The 24,442-nt window shown below is 39.0% G+C and overlaps 1 protein-coding gene across 1 annotated transcript in view; it reads left to right on the forward strand.

The window, feature by feature from the left end:
- LOC124777270 (RAD50-interacting protein 1) overlaps positions 1–23,898 on the forward strand; it is a 119,162-nt gene extending 95,264 nt beyond the window's left edge. Inside the window, 4 exon segments of the mRNA XM_047252602.1 lie at positions 1,325–1,518; positions 17,232–17,397; positions 17,489–17,622; positions 23,542–23,898. Of these exon segments, the coding sequence (XP_047108558.1) occupies positions 1,325–1,518; positions 17,232–17,397; positions 17,489–17,622; positions 23,542–23,752 (705 nt within the window). The 3' untranslated portion in view covers positions 23,753–23,898.
- Positions 23,899–24,442: the final 544 nt, after the last annotated feature.

Raw genomic sequence — 24,442 nt, forward strand, 5'->3', positions numbered from 1 at the left:
GGAGCCACTCTGTAGCAGTTCTGGATGTGTGAGGTGTCACTTTGTCCTGCTGGAATTGCCCAAGTCTGCCGCAATGCACAATGGACATGAATTGATGCAGGTGATCAGATAGGACGCTTACGTATGTGTCACCTGTTAGAGCCGTATCTAGATGTATCACTCCAACTGCACATGCCCCACACCATTACAGAGCCAGCTTGAACAGTCCCCTGATGACATGCAGGGTCCATGGATTCATGAGGTTGTCTCCATACCCATACACGTCCATCCACTCAATGTGATTTGAAATGAGACTCTTCCGACTAGGCAACATGTTTCCAGTCATCAACAGTTCAATGTCTTTGTTGATGGTCCCAGGCAAGGCATAAAGCTTTGTGTCATGCAGTCATCAAGGTTATACGAGTGGGCCTTTGGCTCCGAAAGCCCTTGTTGATAATGTTTCATTGAATGGTTCGCAGCTGACACCTGTTGATGGCCCAGTATTGGAATCTGCAGCAGTGTATGGAAGTGTTGCACTTCAGTCATGTTGAACAATTCTCGTCAGCTGTCATTGGTCTTGTTCTTGCAGGATCTTTTTCTGGCTGCAGCAAGGTTGGAGATTTGATGTTTTACTGGATTCCTGATATTCACGGTACACTCATGAAATGATCATAAGGGAAAAGCCCCACTTCATCCCTACCTCGGAGATTCCGTATCTCATTGCTCGTACTCTGCCTGTAGCACCACATTCAAACTCACTTAAATCTTGATAACCTGCCATTGTAGCAGCAGTAACCAATATACAACTGCACGAGACAGTTGTTGTCGTACAAAGGTGCTGCCGACTACAGTGCTGTATTTTGCCTGTTTACATATCTCTGTATTTGAATATGCATGCCTATACCAGTTTCTTTAGCACTTAAGCATTTGTATAAAAAATGGCTTTTAGCATCATACCCTTTCCTGGTTAAATTTCTGTGGATGCCCAAAGATGTTTACTATGATCCTTACCTTTTCCATTACTTATTGCATACTGCCACATACTATGTCATGTAAACTTGCTTCAAGTTGTAAGGAGCTGCAGGGTTCAAACCAGTGTTGAATAAATGTGCAGTCCCCATATTGCAGTGTTGTATGCTAACATGTCATGACAGTGTTTGTCTGAGTGGGAACTTTGGTTTGCTCAATTGCTAGTGGTTTGTAATTTATCATGGAATACTGCATTTCAAGTTATCACCTTTAGAGGCAGCTAGCTGTGTGAGAAACCATTTTGGATCCCCTATTGTATATGTGTGTCCATATTTATTTGTTGCAAACTTAAAGTGGTTTTTTTTGTGTATTTCAGCATTTTTTACAGTTATATTTTTATAAATCTCAACTTCAAGGCAGTAATGAGAACAGTATAGAAAGCTTAGAAGGCACTGTGTTTGATGAACCTGTAGAACTGCTACTGCGTACAAAGACAGAACTTGTGACTGCCTTGTGTTATGCTGTAATAATGGATATCAAAGCTCGAAGCCGAGAGTATCGTAAAGACAGGTCAGTTTGATTTAGCAATGTAAATACACAACTTGTGAATATTTGTCTTATATGTACTAAAGTTGGAGTAATGTTGGATAATAGTATACATCGATTAGCAAAAACGCAATGTATTGGTACAGTACTTCTCCCATAAATGATTTCATAAGAAGGGTTTCTTGTAAGTATAATAGTATCTTAAATAGTTAAGTGAAAAGTCAGAAAAACAATTGCTGATAAATTTCTGCGTCAGAAACAGGCGCCAACCCGGGAAAGTTTTCAAAATTGTCCAGAAATGGCTATTTAAGCATGTAGAAAATTGGCAGTTGCAGATGAGTGGCTGAATTTCAGGTAAAATATTTTCTTGATAAAATTCTCTCAAACAGTTTAAAATCCACAAGCTTCTGGCTGAGTACTGCTTTGCCATTGTCAAGTGGAGACTGTCTTTTGGTTGCTGGTATCACCCGTACATAGCCATGCTGCCTTCTGTGATGTCACTGGTGCTCGTTCCAACATTGTATAAGATGCTATTTTCATTATGCTTCGTGCTTTAGCCTTCTGATGGCTAGGTCCCAGGCAGTGCTCAGTTGTAGACCGCCATTTTTATTGACTGTGTTGTCACAAATTTTTATTTCAGTCACTTCTTTTATGATGTTATCCCAGAAACTATTAGTCCATGTAATAATAAATGTCTCATCAAATTCAATATGATGTCCATGTTCTAGAGCAAGTTCTTCCACTGCTGATTCCTCAGGATGCCAAAGACAAAAACGCCTCTAGTGTTCCACACAGCACTGTTCAGCAGAACACACAGTCTGTGTGACTGTCCACACATACAATATTTCATATACTCCTAGCGTTGTGAGGTGTACATTTTCTTTCACAGACTTCTTGAGTTATCAAATTTTCGTTTGAGCCTCAAAGACCAAATTGATTTTATGCCTCTTTAAGGAGCTGCTAATCTTCCCTGTTACTGAACCACGGAATGATAAAAATGCAAACTTCCTCATGTTCTCTCGCTTAAATATTTTCAGGAAGATGGCTTGTGAAATGTAGCAGGTATTGCAGTGATTTTCCTTGAATACTTTCTGTAAGTGGCTCAGTTCCCTCAGCGGGTTTTTAGCATCTGAGACAGCTTTTGCGTTACCCACCAGGTCCTTAGAACAACGATTCTGCATCAGATGGTGATAATTGCTAGTGTGCAGATATTGATCTGTGTGGTTGGGTTTTCAGTCAACACTGTGGCTGATAAACACATTTGCTTTACAATGGAGAAGGATGTCAAGGAACAGCAAGGCAGCATTCTCTTCCACCATCATGAAGTTGATGTTGTCATGGACATTGTTGATGTGGCCCAAAAATTCTCCCAACTTTTCATGTTCATCAGAACAGGCAACCTCGTTAAAATATTCTCCAGCATACCAAAAATACAATGAGATTAGAGTGTTCTTAAATAAGTCCTCTATGGCATCATCAAATAATTTGGAACACATGTGAAAAATGACACCACATCAAAGCTTATCATAACATCTCTGTCTCTAAGACACAAGCATTTAATTTGATTCATGAAGTTGGTCTTATTCTTGATGTGGTGCACAAAGTGACCAATGTGCAGAGTAAGGAGGCAGGCCAAATGTTTCATGAGTCTGTAAGTCAAATGGCTCTGAGCACTATGGGACTTAAATTCTGAGGTCATCAGTCCCCTAAAACTTAGAACTACTTAAACCTAAATAACCTAAGGACATCACACACATCCATGCCCGAGGCAGGATTCGAACCTGCGACCGTAGCGGCCACATGGTTCCAGACTGTAGCACCTAGAAACTGCTCGGCCACCCCGGCTGGCAGTCTGTAAGTCAGTGATCCCATGGTGCTCACAGTGGGACATAGAGGCACATTCTTCTAGTGAACCTTCAGTAGGCTATACAATTTGTAGGTGGTTGTGGTGCCCAAGGGAGGAGATTTTTAATGACTTTCTCTTCCGGTGAAAACCTCTTGACAAGCTCCGATGTCTTCGTCGTTATTCCAGATGATACATCTCTTGATAATTTTTGACATGTCTCCTCCTGCAGCATCAACCGAACCTTCTCATGTGGCAGGACTACGACGAGAGGATTTTTCCTGAGTGCTGTATGCTTTTGTGATGTTTGAGGTTGGCAGCTTGGATTTTGAGAGAATGCAGCCCATTTGTCGATGAATTTCTTCTACAGTTTCACTGGGCATCTTGCGAACAACTTGTTCCACAATATGTCAGCGAAAGGTGATGATGCAAAACTAAGTCCCTTCTTAACAGTCAACTTGGCACTTGCGTCAATGTTTCTCGTCATCATCATATTGTTTACAGTGCATTCTATTGTTGTCCATCCTGCCCCATGCCATTGCTGTGAAAGCCTGCTCAATTTCCCTTTCTGCATTTCCATTGTTGTCCTCCCTGATGACATTTGTCATACTACTGTGGCTGCATCAATCAATTCCCAATCCAAAGCTGAGAGTGACTCTGTCAGCCACAGGTAGATAGTCATTAGCTCCAACTGTTTAGTGGTCTTGCAGCAGAGCAAAAATGGCAAGAGAAAATGTTCTATTGGCCACAGCAGTGTTGACATGGTGGCTTACAAAAGCAAAAGTAGAATTGTCTTCTCTTCATGGCACGGCAGAGGAAGGCTAGAGAGCTTAATAAATTAGCCTCCATAAGACACAGCTTCTCTAAATGTTTTCAGCTGCACCACAGAATGTATTCAAGGAAAACAGCTACACCTACTGCCAGATTTCGCAAGCCATCTTTCTGAAAACACATAAACTGAAGGACCCTGAGGAAGCTTGCAGTTTTGCTGTTGTGTGGCACAGTAACACTAAAGATTAGCTAACTCCTAAAGAGGCATAAAATTGATTCAGTCATCAGGGCTCCAGAAAAGATCTGACAACTCATGAGGCCTGTGAAAGACAAGATATGCCTCAGAATGCCATGAGTATGTAAAATGCCTTGTGGATGTGTACAGTTTTATGTCGGACAGACTTTGTGTACTATTGAACAGCGATGTGTAGAACACAGTAGTTGTTTTCATCTTCAGTACCCTGAGCATGATCTAGAAAACAGATATTGTATTGCATTATACAAGACACTTGTTATTACAGGGACTAACAGATGCTGGGATACCATCATAAAAGAAGTGATTGAGATAAAAATTTGTGACAACACCCCCAAATAAAGACAGTGGCCTGCAGCTAAGCACGACTTGGGATCTCTATCAGAAGGTCGAAATGGGCACACAATGGAAACATTACCTTTGGAGCAAGCAGTGTAATGTCACAAAAGACAGCATAGCTGTATAAGGACAATATCAGCAACCAAAAAATAGCCACCACTTGACAATGGATGAAGAGTACTGAGCTGAAAGCTTATGAATTTTAAACCACTTGACACGGCTAGAAGCTTGAGGCAATTTTATCTCTGCAAACTCAGGCATTCATAAAATATTTTCTGATACACGGTTCTTGGCCCAGAAAATAAATGTTCTCACTATTTCTTAGACAGTGAATTGTAAAGATTGATAATCTACTCTACCACAGTGGTACAATTGTTTAGTTTTAAAAATATGTGAAATCCATACCTCCATTGCCACAGGAAGAGTCATTGTCTGATAGTATGCAATCACATACAGTGTACTGACAAAAGGGAATTGACGATTTCATTTCATCATTGCCTGCCTGCTAGTGTGAGGAAGCATTCCTCTGACTTACCCAGCTGCCCACAGAGAAACTACAGTTTAATATGGACTCCAAATCAAGGTGAATCCTGGCATTTTTCACGCTAACAGGTAACTGTCAGTCTATGAAAGAAGCAAAAAGTGTCAGGAAAAATCTTAGAATCGATTGGAGATTAGACCCTGACATTTAGCTTTGTACTCTGGCACTTACCCTCTAAGTCACCTGGCCACACTAACAACTATAGTACATGAATTAATCAGGAGTCTTATTTTTTATCAGTTTCAATAAATGTACTCCAAGAAATTCTCTTGTGCTACTCTGATACATTATTTATTTTATATTTACACTGAACTGTCTTTGACCCCCCCCCCTCTCTCTCTCTCTCTCTCTCTCTCTCTCTCTCTCTCTCTCTCTCCCTCCCCCCCCCCCCTCTCTCTCTCTCCCTCCCTCCCCCTTCACAACAAGTGAGTGCTCCTCGTCTTGCTCCATCTTTGTAATATTCCCTACACTGTCCCTCCTTCCTCCTTGAGGAAGAAACTAGCACTTTCTAATTCCAGGAATAGTTGTCTGCACTTTTAAAAGTGACTTTGAGTGGCATCAGAAATTTGCCACCTTAAGGTAATTTCTGACCACCCTTTTTGTCTCTGTAAAGTGCTTTTTATGGGTCAGTTCTATGATCACATCTGCCTAATCAGCTGGCACTCTTTCTTCATTCCAAATGTTGGCCATGCGTCAGTGTATTTGTTTCACAGTTGTATCTTCTCTCTTTTTAAGTAGTTCGGCTTCTATTCTCTCTCTCTCCCTGCAGCTTTGTTGTTGGTGTTTTTGTTTGTTTTTGATTGTGACTACTGTCCCTGTCAGTGTTGGTGGTGCAGCTGAGTTATCTTCATTCTGATATTTGTGTTGTACCTCCATTTCTATACGTCCATATTCAACATTTAAAAAGTTCTCAAAATATTCCATCACAATTTCCATATCTGTTGCTCTTTCTGAAACTGTATTTTAATTTTTTATGTCTTTAATGCCATTTATCCATGGGTTACATTATTACCTCCAGTTTGTAAGCTTTCTATCCCTGCTGTTCCTTTCCAAATGATCTCCCTTATGACTTTAGCACTGGCGTCTCCAACAGTGAGCTTCATATCATATCCTGTTGTCTTATTAATTCCCTCTTCATGTTTTTCATAGAAACATTCTTTCTTTTCATCCTTTGCTACCTCAGTTGGAGCTTGTAGCATAAGTGTTATTATATTTGTGAATCTACTACTTAGTTTCCTAACAACTATTCTGTTATTAACTGGGTGAAAATCAATTACTGCCACTGCTATTCTTTTACCGAATGTGAAGCCTACATCGTTGTTTAAATTTCCATCTCCCGGGATCCTCTGTAGTATAAATGTGTTGGTATGTTTCCAGCTTCCCTTTTTCTGGGCATCTAATTTCTTGTAGCAGTGTTAAATCCATTTCATATCTACCAATTTCTTCTGACAGAATATGGAGTACCTCAAGTGATGCAAAGTTCTAAAGTTCTATACTCCACATTGTAAGTCCTTGTTCATAAACTGTTTTTGATATTTCTTGTTTCCATTTTCATCCACACCACATTCTTGATGTTTCATAACAAGTTCCTTTTGATGGGACAAATTGTTAGCCAGGGCCCGAACTTGAATCTGGAGGACCAGTAAAGTTATTTTCTCAAAGTGACTACATCAAACATCAGACCAAAAGAAATACAACACAACATGAAGTGAAAGCAGAGGTGTCACAGGATGACAGTAATCATCAGTGTGAATGCAGAAATCAGGTTCACACTCTGAAAACTAAGTGGAAAACTGGCTGGCATGCCTCTAAACTGCAAAGTCAGAACCCTTTATATGAAACATCATGTGAATCATTTAACCCTCAAGGGGGTTTGCCTATGTATAAATTGTGGTAACCACAAATAACATTGTTTTGTACTGTTCCATTGTTGTTTTACAGATGTGAGCCCACATCTATTCCTTCATTATTGCTTCAGCTAACAGAGTGATAATCTGTGTTGTTGTATGCCCAAGTGAGCAGCAGAAACATAATATAAGCAGCAAGCCAGGTGAGAACAAAAATTACGATCCATGCAAGAAAATGACTCATATTCCAAGTTAGGAGCACAACCCCCTAATGAGGCAGTTGCCTATGAGGTAATAAGTGTTTGATAGGGATTTGATGCAACTGTGCTGTTTAATGCTCTGAGTGGGTCATTACTGAGCAGTAACACTTGAATGTGGTATCAGACTGATACAATGAAAGTTTATTTTATTATTGTTCAATTAAACTGTGATTTAGTTCATATAATATAAGTTTATTATATCACTGTTTAATTAAACTAATCTAACTGTGATTTTGCTCATACATGTTTTCCTTGGTAACATAAAGTCAACTATCCTTTACGTGTGTATAAAGTATACCGCGTGCCCACTCATGTTATGAAATGCAGTGCGCCCACTTGAAGGTTAAATGACCTTGCATGAAAATCTCCTGACAAAGTCTCCCTTCAAATTACCATCTTTCTCGACAGGTCTGTTTAGAATGTCTCAAGTCTCAGTGCCTGTCACTCACCACAGTAAGTTTTCCCTCATGGTGTGCGCACCAGATTTTCTTGAGAAAGGTCTGTGAAGGCTTAACACCAGGTCTCTTTGTTTGTAACAGGAAGGCCTTTAAGCCCCACACTCAAGTGACACGATGTCTTCAGCTGTAACTCAGTGTTTAAGCAGGATACCCATTTCAGAGTAGAGCACATTACTCGTGAACTGCACATGACCACCTTCTGTGGCTTTTGGCAAAATCTAATGATTACAAGCCACACCTTAACTGGAACCCTTCTGCCCAGAGTGTCAGGTTGGGAAGTAGTAAAGTAATTTATCAGTATAACTTCTAACTAATTTTAAACTTGTTAGTACTGCACATGCTGTTTTTTCTGAAGTGAGTTGCCCCTTGGAAAAAAGACTAAATGTAAGTGAAGGAAATTTTAAGAAAAAAGAAAAACAATTATAAGTGAAGGGGAGAAAACACAATGAGCTTCTTCCTCTGGCATATTCTTTGTGATTGTTTACCTTTTAGGATACTGTATCGCAATCAGTAAAAATAGAAGCCTTACGGAATCACTTTATTGTCCATCCATCTGTCTGTCCGACTGTTAAGACCCCTTTTTCTCAGGAACAGGTGGAGGATTGAAGGTAAAATTTAAGTCACATACTAAAGTCTATGATCCTTTGGCCACGTGAAAAGTTTGAGCTTCGCATTCAGTGCAATCAGAAGAAATTGCCATTTATGTCATATGCTTTTGTGCTCATAAACTCACTCATCAAAACCTATAGGGTACTTCCCGTTGACCTATAATCATGAAACATGACAAGAAACAAGGTTTCACAGTACAAGTAAAGCAAAAAAAAAAAAAAAAAAAAATTAATTTGTAATTTTATCATGTAAGAAAATACTTTGCCATTTTTTGTCTTTCTGTCCATCTATTAAGATCCCTTTTTCTCAGGAACAGATAAAAGTATCTAGTTGAAATTTGTGCCAAATACCACAGTCTACAGTCCCTTGGTGGTGTAAGATATTGAAACTTCTAAGTCAGTGCAATCAAAAGATACGTTTTCTATAAAGGTTCCTTTTTCTCAGGAAATGACACTTGACACAGGCATCAAGTTAAAATGTATGTCAAATACTAAGGTCTACAGTTACTCGGAAGTGTAAATAATTTAAACTACTTTGTCAATGGAATCAAAAGATAAGGCTATACATAACATATTTTAGCCACACAGAATTATTATTATTATTATTATTATTATTATTATTATCCACATACATAATTAAGTGCACCATAATAGTCTTGCTTTCCTTCATGGTGCATTAGTGCGTTTCATTCCATATCTCTCAGTTTTTTAATATCTCTATTTGTTCTCATAAGAGTACCTCCTTAACTGTTGGTTCTCCCACATCAAAATATCTTCAACCAACAGCAATAACTCCATGTTTCTTTCTCTATGAGCTTCTTTTGACTCTTTCACAATTTCAAACATCACCAGTATAAATAATAATAGTGACACCACACTTCATTGTTCAACAATGTAGCATTGCTGAACCAATCAATTCTTCCAATTTGCGCCTGGGCACAGCTGAAGCTTTTGTCATATATTGCTTGAAAATTTTCAATTGTTTGTTTTCCATATATATGAGCATTTACTAAGTCAAGAGATGTCATCGCCAGATCTTTCTAGTACTCTCAACACCTTCCCATCAACTGTCTCATACTAAAGACTGGATCCACTGTTGAGCTACCATACTGAAACCCATACTGCTGCTCTCCTAACTGACATTCCTCTTTTTCTCACAATCTTCTTGCCAGTATCTTCTCCATTATTTTTGCTGCTTGTAATATCAGAGTGATCCCTTGGTGCTATCACATACTTTTCTGTCTCTAGTATTGAACACTAGAATTAGTATTCTGTTTTCCTATTCTTTAGGCACACATTTCTGAGTCCATGTGCATCTTAGCAATCTATAAAACCTATGCATCCCAATAGGTACAGCTGCCTTTATCACCACCACCACCATTTCATCTATCCCCAGTGACTTTCCTGTTTTAATTCTTTTCAGTGCTAGTTCTGCTTCTAACATTGTAATGTCTTTCTCTTCTTCCAGGCTCAGGTCCCCATGCCATACTTCTGTACCCATTTCAGAACTGTTTGTCACATTTAGTAGATTGTCAGAGTACTCCCTCCATATTTCCGTATTTCCTCTAGTTTTGTTATTAACTCTCCATTTTCCCCTTTCACCGGCTTTGTATAACTGTTTTTCTTCCTATTACTCCTTGTAATTTCATGCAACATCATTTAACCCTCAGTAACATCATTTTCCAACTTGTGTGTGAATTCCTTCCAGCTTTTCCTCTTGTCTTCTGCTATCACAGTCTTACAATTCTTTTTACTCTTCTGGTATTTGCTTTTTACTTTCTTCCTTTTTTACCTGTGTTCTATTTGTGCATGCTTTCTTCTTTCTTTTTACTGCTTCCTTCACCTTCTGATTCCACCATGGTGTCTCCTTATCCTTTGCACTTCCAGGCATTCTGCCATAGGTGTTTTCTGCGGAGCTTACAAACACATCTTTGAACTTAACCCAGTTCCTCTTCCACATGTCCACAATCAGTGCTTGGGATATTAAGCTTAAGTAACTCCCTAAGCTTTTCTTGTACCTTCCTATCTTTTAGTTTCCCCACTTCTATTTTCTTCTCCCTATCTGCCTTTATTCTGTCCATATTACCCATCCTCATCTTTGTCACAACTCTTCGATGGTCTCCATCTTAAGCTTCTCCTGGGATTTATTTTTTGGCTTTTTTTCTCCTTGCACCACATGTTGCCCACAATCAACCATTTCTTGTGCAAAAATCAATCAGTTTCTCTCCTTCCTCATTTTGTCCTCATATCTATATGGACCAATTAATCCTTCCATCCCTAGCCTTTCCCTCCCACACGTGCACTCACGTCACTCATCACTATCACTTCCATATTTGTAATTTCATTCCCATATTTTTCTTGGTATTCATCAATGTTCTCCTCTTTATATCTCCTGTCTGTGGTGCATATGCTTGAATAAAATCCTTCACTCCATTATTTGTCCTCGGCCAAAACTTCATCATCCCGTCACTTGTGTATTCTACTGCTTCCACCTATTCTTGTAGGGTTGGTTTTACTATTATACCCACTCCATTTTTGGCTCTGTGTCTGTTGCTCCAGTAAAGTGCATATCCTTTCCTCATTTTCCTCCTTCCTCTTTCCTTCCACCTAGCTTCAGTAACCTCCAGCATTTCTACATTTTCTGTCTCCATGAAGTTTATCAGCTCTTCTGCCTTCCCAGTCAGGGTCATCACATTAATGATGCCCACATTCAATGAGTCTGTGACTAGTTGTCCACTTCTCACAGTTTCCCCACCACCCAAAGAACTGTATGCTGCTTGCAAGCTATGCCCCAACTTTATCCGAAGCTGGTTTTTAATTACCATTCCATATACAGGCTATTATTGTGATGAGACTCCCAAAGACATTTTAGAGCTACCACCAGCATAGGCTTAAGCCACAGCTAATGCAGAGAAAAGATGCCTTTTGTTGCTGCTCCTGTGGAATACATACACTACAGGTTATATAATATTAAAGTTCCTCCACTTTTTCTACTATTGAGACTTTTGTATTCTTTTCTGCTTTCAAAACCACTGACTGTCTTGATTAAAGAGAGAGAGAGAGAGAATGAGAAATGAAGATGTTAGGAATGAAATTAGAGCAGAAAATCTGAATGACAGAATTGAGAATAACAGATTAAAATGGTTTGGACATGTGAAGAGAATGGAAGAATGCTAAAATGAATGATGGAGGCCAAGTTTGAGGACAAGAGGGATATCTAGAGCAGTATGGATTTATTCAATAAATACAAGTTTAAGAACACAGAATCAGGACTGGAACAAAACAGTTATAGAAGAAGAATGCTCAAAGACAGGGGAAAGTGGAGAAGTACCATAAATTGCTCAATTTGGCCTGATGCTGGAGATAAAGGAGAAACGAACATGACAATGACGTAATTAAGTTTGCACAGTTCCCTCAGAGTGTGAATCCTATGTGCACTTGTTTAGTTGCTATTTATTTATTTCTTTCTTTATTTTTAACCATTTTCTGGTCTGCGTAAATGACAGTATTTTTGTGATTGTTAATTTATACATGCTGAATCTTTCTGAGCTCCATGGCTGTTATTTAGTTAATAAGTGAGGGAGACTGCAACATACAACACAGGCTTGGCTGGATGTGATCTCCCTCATCAATCTTTATTTTTATGATTGCTTAATTACTGTCGTTATAACTGTTGTCACAAATCGTTTATTTTCTCATGTCTTCCCCCTCTTTTCTAATTTCCTCCCCCTCTATATTAATATTGAGAAAGGAAAAAAAACTTCATCTGCTTCATAATCTTATATATATGAGCTTGCTATCTGAGACCAAGCACTTCATATGTTATTCTTGTATTTAGCTGTGTTGGAGTGGTACAATGTAATTAAATATTTTAGTATGGGTACAGATTATACTTAACAACCAGAGTAAATTAATAATTGATTCCTTTTATTGACTACCCCCCTCCCTCCCTCCCTCCCTCCCTCCCTGACTCAGATGATATACTTGCTGAACAGTTCAAAGAAAACTTGAGTCTCATTTCGAATAGGTAAAGACTCATACAATTACAGTTGGTGGTGACTTCAGTCTACCCTTGATATGAAACTTCCTGGCAGATTAAAACTGTGTGCCGGACTGAGACTCGAACTCGAGACCTTTGCCTTTCGCGGGCAAGTGCTCTACCAACTGAGCTACCCAAGCACGACTCATGCCCCATCCTCACAGCTTTAATTCTGCCAGTACCTCGTCTCCTACCTTCCAAACTTCAAAGAAGCTCTATCAGCGCACACTCTGCTGTAGAGTGGAAATTTCATTCTAGAAACATCCCCCAGGCTGTGGCTAAGCCATGTCTCCGCAATATCCTTTCTTCCAGGAATGCTAGTTCTGCAAGGTTCGCAGGAGAGCTTCTGTGAAGTTCGGAAGGTAGGAGACGAGGTACAGGCGGAATTAAAGCTGTGAGGATGGGGCATGAGTCGTGCTTGGGTAGCTCAGTTGGTAGAGCACTTGCCCACGAAAGGCAAAGGTCCCGAGTTCGAGTCTCTGTCCAGCACACAGTTTTAATCTGCCAGGAAGTTTCATATCAGCACATACTCTGCTGTAGAGTGAAAGTTCATTCTAGAATACCCTTGATATGTTGGAAAAAATACATGTGTAAAGTCGATGGTAGGCATAAAGCATTGTCCAAAATCATACTGTATGCTTTTTCCAAAAAATTGCTAGAGCACTTAGTGCAGGAGCCCACTCATAGTGCAGATGATTGTGAAAACATACTTGACCTCTTAGCAACAAATAATCCTGAGCGAATATGGAGCATTATGATGGATAGAGGGATTAGTGATCATAGGATCATTGTAGTGTGTGTGATTGCCATAACATCCAAAGCCACCAAAAATAAATGCAAAGTGTGTCCATTTGAAAGAAAAAAAATTCACATGATGCCTCCCTAAAAGAGGATTTCAACTTGTTCCATTCTGACTATGTAAGTGTAGACCAGATTATGTTTAAATTAAAAGACACAGTATTGACAGCAATTGAGAGGTATACACCAAATAAATTAACAAGAAATTGTTCTGATCTCCCATGGTACACAAAACAAGTCACAACTGTTGTGGAAGTGATGAAAAAAACATGCAAAATTAAAAGAATGCAGAATCTCCAAGATTGGTGATGTTTTACTGAAGCTCAAAACTTAGCATGGATTCAGTGTGAGATGCTTTTAATGGTTTCCACAATAAAACTCTGTCTCAAAATCTAGCAGAAAATCAAAAGAAGTTCTGGTCATATGGAAAGTACACCAGTGGCAAGACACAATCAATATTGCCACTGCACTGTAGCAATGGTAATGTTTCTGATGACAGTGCCACTAAAGCAGAATTACTAAACATGGTTTCCCCAATTTCCTTCACCAAAGAAGACGAAGTTAATATTCCAGAGTTTTAATAAGAACAACTGCCAACACCCATACTTAATAACTTACATGAGGTAGCCTTAGAGTAGTGAAACAGCTTAAATCACTTAATAAAGGCAAGGCCTGCAGTCCAGATTATATACCAGTTAGGTTCCTTTCAGAGTATGCTGAAGCAATAGCTCCATACTTACCAATCATACACAACCATTTGCTTGTCAAAAGATCCATACTTAAAGACTGGAATGTTGTAGAGGACACACCAATACTAAAGAAAGGAAACAGGAGTAATCCACTCAATTACAGTCCCACACCACTAACATTGATTTGCAGTAGGATTTTGGATCATATACTGTGTTGAAACATTATGAATTATCTTGAAGATAAAGATTTATTAACAAATAGTCAACACAGATTCAGAAAATGTCATTCCTGTCAAACACAACTAGCTCTTTATTCACGCAAAGTAGTGAGTGCTATTAACAATGTATGTCAAATGGATTTCAGTTTTAGATTTCCAGAAGGCTTCTGACACCATTCCTCACAAACTATTTCTAATCAAATTGTGAAGCTATGGAGTATTGGCTCAGTTGTGTGACTGGACTCATGATTTCCTGTCAGAAAGGTCACAGTTCATAGTAACTGACATCAAATCATAAAGTAAAGCAGAAGTGGTATCTGACATTCCCCAAAGAAGTGTTATAGGCCCTTTTCTATTCGTGATGTATAAAAACAATTTAGGAGACAGTGTGAGCACCCCTCTAAGATTGTTTACAGATGATGCTCCCATTTACCATTTTCTAAGGTAAGCTGTCATTTACCATTTTCTAAGGTAATTAGATGATCAAAACTAGTTGAAAAATGATTTTTACAAGATATCAGCGTGGTGTAAAAAGTGACAACTGAATCCAAATAATGGAAAATGGAAATGAGCATTTGGCGTCATTGGCTGGGAGGCCCCTTGCGGGGCAGGTCTGGCCGCCTTGGTGCAGGTCTGAGCGACCTGTGTGCCAGATGGGGGATGAAATGATGATGAAGACAACACAACACCCAGTCCCTGAGCGGAGAAAATCTCCGACCCAGCCAGGAATTGAACCTGGGCCCGTAGGATGGCAGTCCGTCACACTGACCACTCAGCTATTGGGGCAGACAATCCAAATAATGAAAAGCGTGAAGTCATCCACATGCACACTAAAAAGAGTCTGCTAAATTTTGCTTACATGATAAATCACACAAATCTAAAGACTGTGGATTTAACTAAATGTTTAGGGACTACAATTACAAATAATTACACTCAAGTGACAAAGAAACTGGTATCGGTATGCATATTCAAATACAGAGATATGTTAAGAGGCAGAATATGGCACTGCAGTCGGCAGCCCATATATAAGACGACAAGTGTCTGGCGCAGTTGTTAGTTACTGCTGCTGCTACAATGGCAGGTTATCAAGATTTGAGTGAGTCTGAATGTGGTGTTATAGCTGGCACACGAGTGATGGGACACAGCATCTTTGAGGTAGCGATGAATTGGGGATTTTCCCATACGACCATTTCACGAGTGTATTGTGAATATCAGGAATCAGGTAAAACGTCAGATCTCAACATTGCCTATGGCCAGATAAATATTCTGAATGAATGGGACCTATGGTGACAGAACAGAATCATTCAACATGACATAATTCAACCCTTCTGTAAGTTGCCGCAAATTTCATTGCTGAGCCATCAACAAGTGTCAGCATGTAGACCATTCAATGAAGCATCATTGATATGGGCTTTTCGAGCCAAAGGCCCATTCATGTACCACTGATGAGTGCACAACACAAAGCTTTATGCCTTGCCTGGGCCCGTTGACACTGACATTGGACTGTTGATGACTGGAAACATGTTGCCTGATTGGATAAGTCCCATTTCAGATTGTATCAAGTGATGGATGTGTACGGGTATGGAGATAACATCATGAATCCATGATCCTGCATGTCAGCAGGGGACTGTTCAAGCTGGTGGAGTCTTTGTAATGATGTGGAGCATGTGCAGTTGGAGTGATACTAGACTCCTGATATGTCTAGATATGATTTGAACAGGTGACACATACATAAGCATCCTGTTTGATCACCTGCATCCATTCATGTCCATTGTGCATTCCAGCGGTCTTGGGAAATTCCATTAGGGCAATGTGACACTGCACATATCCATAATTCCTACAGAGTTGCTCCAGGAACACTCTTCTGTACTTAAACACTTCCACTGGCCACCAAATTACCCAGACATGGACATTATTGAGCATATCTGGGATGCCTTGCAATGTGCTGTTCACAAGAGATCTCCACCCACTCATACTCTTATGTATTTATGGACAGCCCTGCAGGACTCACGGTGTCAATTCCCTCCAGCACTACTTCAGACATTAGTCAAGTCCATGCCATGTCGTGTTTCTGCCCTTCTGTGTACTCACAGGGACAGGTCTACAAATTTCTTTGGTTCTTCATTGTAGATTGGAAAAGTCACACAGATATTGTTGTGGAAAAAGTGAACCGAAGACTGTGATTTACTGGCAGAGCACTCAGAAGATGTAACAAGTGTACTAAAGAGAGCAGCAACACTACACTTGTCTGTCCTCTTCTGTAGTATTGCTGCACAGTGTGGGATCCACATCAAATAGGATTGACAGAGGACATCAGAAAAGTTCAAAGAAGGGCAGCTTCTTTTGTATTATCTTGTAAAAGGTGAGAGAGAACCACAGATATTATATGTGAATTGGAGTGGCAATCTCAATCTTTCAAACAAAGGCCTTTTTTTTGTTGGGGGCAGGATCTTCTCATGAAATTTCAATTACCAACTTTGTCCTCCAAATGCCAAAATACTTTGTTGCTGTCCACTTACAAAGGAAGAAATGATCACTGTAAGAAAACTAGAGAAATCAAAGCTTGCACAGAAAGATTTAAATGTTTGTTTTTCCCACAGCTGTTTGAGAAGAGAACAGTAGCAAAATAGCTTGAAGATGGTTTGATGAACCCTCTGCCAGGCACTTAGTAGTGAACTGCAGAATAGTCATGCAGAAGGAGAACTTTCCCTTTCCTTCTTGGTATTCTGGTTGTGTGTTCTAGCTTTGGCTAATTTTAAACATCCCTCCTTGACCTCCTATAAAAAAATTTCCAATTTCATTCTGATCTGTGAAGAGCGAGTGAGTTAGCAATAACGTAAAACAAAGATTTGATTCAGTTATAAACTTCTCTGTTACCATTACTCAGATGTGTACCGTATATAACACATACATCTACATTTAATCATTTGGCTAACATAATTTATAAATCATTTTCGAATGTCATTTATTGATTTATTTTCTCCATTAGTTAACACCCATTTTTATAACTTACACACTTTTCCTGATTCCTACCATCTTTACTATGTAATTATGTATTCCATCATTTATTTAGGTGGTATGCCATGCCGTCACCACGAGAACTTGTGTCACCATCTGTTACACCAAGTGCCTGCCCAATGTTCCAAGTGCTTGCCACAAGACTGCACCAGTTGCAGAACTTACTGTCAGTGCCACTGTTCACCGAGACCTGGGAGGCTATAGCTTCAGAATTAAATCAGGTTCCTCAATTCACTTAATGGTATATTAGTATTGTTATCAGTGACTTATTTCTGTCCTGCTTATGCTTATATTTTGCATTATATTTTGCAGTTCATATATGAAGAAGTAATTCTGATGAACAGGTTTAATGAGGGTGGTGCAATCCAGTTGCAGTTTGACATGACTCAAAACCTTTTCCCACTGTTTGCACAATATACTAGTAAACCAGAGGCACATTTTGCAATGTGAGTATCTAAGTCTCTATAAAGTATCTGGTTTCAAAGAATGCATGGAGTTTAAGAATGTAAAAGCTGTTCTGAACAGATGTACTTGGCATTTTTCATGCAGAACCATAAACACTTTCATGTGGATTTAAAAAGAAATAATGATAACATAAATGGTTTAAAACATGGCTGAAATGTGAAATTAACTTAAAATTGATACGTTTAAATAATGAATTAGAAGAGTTACCCACAACACACAGACTAAAGAGACATACAAACCTTGATTAGCATATTGGAATGGCCCTACTGAAAGCACTAAAAAATAACAACAATTTTTGTTTGATTTACCTCATTTCTCACCTTATTCATTTCATTGCATATACAATTAATGAAATGTATTGTGTAAGAAGTGAGAACAGGCAGTTTTAGTGCCCCAGGCACAAATAATGAGTACTCAAGAGGTTGATGTGTCGCTCGTACTAAGTAAAGGTTGATAGTTTTGTATTCCTAACTGTTTCATAATAAAACTAACAAACTACTATGTAGTTAGTTACAATTTTCTTTATGATGATGATTTGTGCCTGTACTTCTTAAACTGTGGTGGCTTTTCTCTATGATTTAGCTGGATGTCTTCTTTTTCTAGTTAATGTATCTCATGTAACTAGGAAACTCCAAACAACCTGCAGAAAATTTCAAAGAAAATTGTATTTTCTTCCTTAAGTATTCTCTAATTTCATATTAAATCAAATTTTTCTGTCTGTTTAGGACCAGTGCCCTTTCAGTTGTCAGAACCATTTACAAACACACATGTGAAGTTAAAGAACTTATTACCAACTCGTCTAATTTTTGTGCCCAACCAAACAAAAATTAAAATAATTCATGTTAAGAACTAATATAGTGTGTTCCCTCAAAGTTTCTCAACACTGTAGTCATCATTTTAGTTCCTTGTTTCCTGGGCTGTCTATCTCCCAGCAGCCAGCTGTACACAATGCCCCAGTGAATGTTTCAGAATAACTGCAGTAATATCACAAACAGTCAAAAACACAAAGAATAAAAAAACACAAGAAACATTTTATCCTTCAGCTCACATAACTTATACATTTCTGGTAAGGGCATATAATCTCAGACTCAAAATCCCTTCCCCCCACCCTCACACAGACTGCCTCTTCATACTGATTGTGAATTTACAAAACCTGTAGCCCTTAAAGAGTGTAATAAGTGTCATGTGAACCCATTGAGAGCAATGCAGTAGAGTTAGTAACAAACAATAAATGAAGTACAGATAAATAATTATGAATGAACCAGTTAGTGTATAGATGTAATTCGCTATTGAAAAACAGTAACTTGTTTCAGATTCATTGGCCACAACATTTTTCTTTAATTTATGTATTTTTTTAATCACATATTCTTGTATTTACATTATGAAAAGAATATTCATTTTCCCTTTGCCTTCACACTGAGCTCCAGCGTGTCCAAAAATATGGAGTACAATAGAGAGGTTACATCCTCATGGCACTGAAGCAAAGTGAACAATCCTCTGCCATGTTGTATTTAGTCAAAATAAAGGGACATGTAATAAGGTGATGACAAGGTAATGTGTAAAATATTGAGAAATTACTTTAAACAGTTAAGTGAAAACTGTTAAGCACCAGAAATGAAATTATCCCTGATTATTGTGAGCAAACACTTCATATACTTTCTCTCTCAGCAGTGCACATAACATACATACAGGTAAATAAAATGGCCACTGCAAAACTGTGGCAAACTGCAATCTTGACCATCCAGTTGCTGAACTAATGACTTCAACAGCTGCTTCTGTGCATGGGCCATTTAGATACTACACTGAAGTGCCAGAGAAACTGGTATAGGCATGCATATGCAAATACAGAGACATGTAAACATGCAGAATACAGCACTGTGGTCGGTAATGCCTACATAAGACAAGAAGCTTCTGGCACAGTTGTTGGATTTAAGTGAGTTCGAATGTGTTGTTATAGTCTGCACATGAGCGATGGGACACAGCACCTCTGAGGTAGGGATGAAGTGGGGATTTTCTCGTATGACCGTTTCACGAGTGTACCATGAATATCAGGAATCTGGTAAAACATCAACTCTCTGACACTCTGGCATCACTGCAGCCAGAAAAAGATCCTGCAAGAACAGGACCAATGACAACTGAAGAGAAACATTCGACATGACATAAGTGCAACTCTTCCGCAAACTGCTGCAGATTTCAATGCAGGGCCACCAACGAGTGTCAGCATGTGAACCAATCAACGAAACATCATTGATATGGGACTTTGGATCTGAAGGCCCAGTCGTGTACCCTTGATGACTGCATGACACAAAGCTTTATGCCTTGCCTGGGCCCGTCAACACTGACATTCAACTGCTGATGACTGGAACTGTGTTGCCCTGTCAGATGAATCTTGTTTCATGTTGTATCAAGCGGATGGATGTGTACGGGTATGGAGACAGTCTCATGAATCCACTGACCCTGCATGTCAGCAGGGTATGCTCAAGCTGGTAGTTGCTCTGTAATAGTGTGGGCCATGTGCAGTTGGAGTGATAAGGGACCCCTGATACGTCTAGATGTGACTCTGAAAGGGGACAGTAAGCAACCTGTCTGATCACCTGCATCCATTCATGTCCATTGTACATTCCAATGGACTTGGGACATTCGAGCATGACAATGCAACACCCTACATGTCCAGAATTGCTACAGAGTGGCTCCAGGAACACTCTTCTGAGTTTAAACACTTCCACTGGCCACCAACATGAACATTATTGAGCATATCTGGGATGCCTTGCAACATGCTGTTCACAAGAGGTATCAACATCCTTGTACTCTCATGGATTTATGGACAGACCTGCAGGATTCATGGTGTCAGTTCCCTCCAGCACTACTTCAGACATTAGTCGAGTCCATGCCACGTCATGTTGCGGCACTTCCGCATGCTCGCAGGGGCCATACACAATATTAGACAGGTGTACCAGTTTCTTTGGCTCTTCAGTGTACCTTCCAGAACTACTTTCTCTGAACAACACAAGTGGGAATTGTCTCTAGAGAATGTGCTGCACTCTCGCAATTCCCCTGACCTAAACCTCTGCTAACCTGTTCCCCACTGCCTCACATTATCTTTTTCCTTCTCTCTTCTGTCTATACCACTCCTGCATTCAGGTCCTGTGCAGCCTTCTCCCATCAATCTTCCTCCCTCCTTGGTCCTCATGTGGGCATCCTCCCCCTCTCTCTCCCTTTCCTTCCTTTCTCTCCCCCTTCCCCCTCCCTCCCCCCTTTTTCCTGCTCTGTCCCTCTTTTCCCTCCTCTCTCTCTCTTTTTCCTCCTCCCTTCCTATTTTTCCTCCTCCCTTCCTATTTTTCCTCCTCCCTTCCTATTTTTCCACTCCTCTCCCTTTCTCTCTTCCCTCCCTGTCTCCTTCAGTATCACCACATTCGTCTCCTTTCTCCCCTCCCCTCCTCGTCTCTCTCATATGCTCTACACTGTGAACTCCTTTCATATTATATAGCAGCTGAGTCATCTGTCAAAAGACCTGCCTACCATTACCCCCACAACCTTCTCATTGTGTCGTGCCTCCTTCCATACCCCTCCCCATCTCCATCCTCCCATGCAAGTGCTTTAAATAATCAATCTCGCCATCCCACAGGAGTGTATATTTGTTGTCTGTGCGATTGTGTGCGTTAATGTGTGTACTTCTACTAGAAAAAGAGCAAAAGCTCGAAAGCTAGTATGTGTTCACTTTTCTATCACATGTTTCTGTGCACCATGCATCAGTCCGCTACAGATGATTTGTTTCCTTTCCCTTATTTTACATATTTTCCCTTCCAGAAATTTCCATTGATGTTATATAGAAATAATGTAGTCAAAGACAATTAGTTGATGGCATTCACAAGGAGAAGACTTAATTTGGGAAATCCAGTCCAGGATCCATCTATTTATTTTATTTATTTATTTATTTCATGTTCCGTAGATCCAGTTAGTGAGTCAATCACAAGGATATGGAACGTGTCAAATTGTACTGGTTTCAATTTAAACTTACAGTAAATACAAGGGCAATTCAATGTCAAATTGTACATAGTTTACATAAGACATACCATAAATACAGTAGTAGATACAATGTCAGCTAGATAACATAACAACCATTTAACAGAAAACAAATAAAGGTTAAAGATAAGAGCACAAAGTTAAATCAGATATTAGGCCTACAAGAGTAAATACAGGTACAGCCAATTTGCTGTTACAAAAAGTATGCTAATGCTCAAATGCACAATAAAATCAATTGAACTACTTCTAGACACAATAAGTTTAGTGATGGTATACATTTTCTTTCAGATATTCATCCACAGTATAAAAAGATTTCTCTGTCAGGTAATCTTTGAGAACTTGCTTAAATTTTGGCAGTTCTGTATGAACACCTTTGATATGTAGTGGTAGAGCATTGAACAGCTTAATGCTGGAGTAGTAAACTCCTTTTTGTACCAGAGTGAGACGTTTCATTTCGAAATGTAGATTGTTTTTGTTTCTGGTGTTACAGCCATGGAATTTACTGTTGTCTTGGTAGATAGAATAATTTTTGCACACAAAGGTCAGCAAGGGAAAAATATACTGTGAGGCAGTTGTTAGGATACCTATCATCCGAAACAAGTGCCTGCAAGAATGTCTTTGATGGATCCCACACATTATTCTGATTGCTTTTTTTTTGGATGGTGAAAACTTTTTTTGCAAGTGGTTGATTCCCCCAGAATATGATAGCATATGACATCAATGAGTGGAAGTAGTCAAAGTAGGCAACCTTAATGGTGTCAACTTCAGCCACTGAAGAAATTACCCGTAATGCAAATGTTGCCGAGCTAAGTTTTTTACATAGATGAAGAAGGTGAACTGACCAATTACATTTGGTGTCTATGTAAGCACCCAGGAATTTTGTATCTTCAACTTTCTGTATTGGTTGATCTCTACATTTTATGTTAATTTCATCGAGATTACTTTGTGGTGTATGGAACGTCGTATAATGAGTTTTATCTGCATTGAGTGAGAGACCATTTGAGGAGAACCAATTTAAGATGTCATTAAAAACAGTACTTGTAGTTTGTTCAAGATCACGATCTATCAAATCGTCAATTGAATTGTGGTATCATCAGCAAACAGGGTAAATTTGCTGTTTGTCTCAGAACAAAGAGGAAGATCATTAATAAAGATGAGGAAAAGCAGTGGGCCCAAAACGGAGCCTTGATGTGTTATATAACTTTTCCTACACAAAATTTATATCAAATTAAAAAAGTAGGAGATACATGTTGTAAAAGAATACAGAGCTCAGAAATAATCATTTTAGAAACAGTTTACTTCCATTATTACTGTATTGTATGGTAACATCTATTTGGAATAAGTGCCAAAAATTAACTTGTGCAAATATGTATTCTCTCACTTTCAAAAAGTGAGTGCACAAAAGAGTTACAGAATGACTAAATGAAGCATGGTGGCAGTACAGAGTAGCATGTTAGCACTAATTAACTTGGCTCACCCTTTATAGGTACTTTTCACTTTGGATTTATGTGAAAGAGAGAATTTTCATTTCATTACCACATAAAAACAAGATTTGACTTATTGCTTTTATTGAGAATTTAAGTTTTTAGAGATAAATTGTGAATTAAGTAAAAGCATTTGAGAAAATCTAGTTTTTAACAAAAATTATAATATCATGTCCTTCTCATTTTTTTCAACTTCATCCTGTGTTATTGTCAAAAGCTAAATTTAAGGAGTCCCTCTTTTCATTAGAATCTTACAGTGTCTCATATTGACTGAAGATCTGTGGATTGATGTATATGCATTCTGAATAGTTGTTCTTTAAAATGAAATTATGTTAGAATGTATTGTATCTCTTCATCAGTAATTCAACTTTAACATAATTACTATTGTTATAGAGTAAAGGAAGCGTGCCTTCTGCTGAATCTACCCAGAGCATCTGCACATCAACTCCATAGCGTATTGGCAAAGGTGTGTGAGGATGTTGATCATGAAGACTTTGTAGGTGGACGATCACAATCACTGCTGGAGGCTGGTATCCAGCACTTAACACCTGAAAGAGCTTTACAGGTTTTGAGTTTACGCATTGATGTCCGCCAACTGCCTTAATGTGAGACTCTCACTTTAAACAAAGATGAAAATGGTACCCTTCTGCCACTTGTAGTCTTAAGACAATAACAGTGGTACCATGTATTTATAATGTCTGCTAATAGTTTTGCTGAAAAAAAGGAAAGAAAAATCATAATATTATCTTGTCATTATCTGCGAAGAACAGTTTGGTATCCCTCTCTCTTCCCCCCACCCCCTCCCCCCTGCCTCGATTCCTCCATTTCTATCCCTTTGTCATTTATTGTCCTTACTTATATCTACAAACTTAAGAGTAGAGTCTCTTTTAGTGACTAGGCAATAATTTTTGAATTTGACATCATCAGCTTTACAACCAAACTTTTAGAGTGAACACCACAAATTGAAACTGAAAAAAGGTTTTTTTTCTGTCACAAGCAGATACCATATAAAGTGTTGTACATGATCAACAGTTTCTCGGATATCAGTAATAAATTTTTTAAAAATGATTATGCATGAGAAGAAAAAATGCATATGGAGAAAAGTGTATTTCATGATATTTTTCTACACTGACCGCCTACTTAGCTGGGTGGTAACGTGCTCACCTCCCATGCAAGAGGGTCCATGTTCGATTCCTAGCCAAGTTGGAGATTGTCTCTGCTCAGGGACTGGGTGTTGTGTTGTCTTCATCATCATTTCATCCTCATCACCAGTATGCATGTTGCCCAATGTGGC

The sequence above is a fragment of the Schistocerca piceifrons genome, chromosome 2 (assembly GCF_021461385.2).
Source record: "Schistocerca piceifrons isolate TAMUIC-IGC-003096 chromosome 2, iqSchPice1.1, whole genome shotgun sequence".
Lineage (NCBI taxonomy): Eukaryota > Metazoa > Arthropoda > Insecta > Orthoptera > Acrididae > Schistocerca > Schistocerca piceifrons.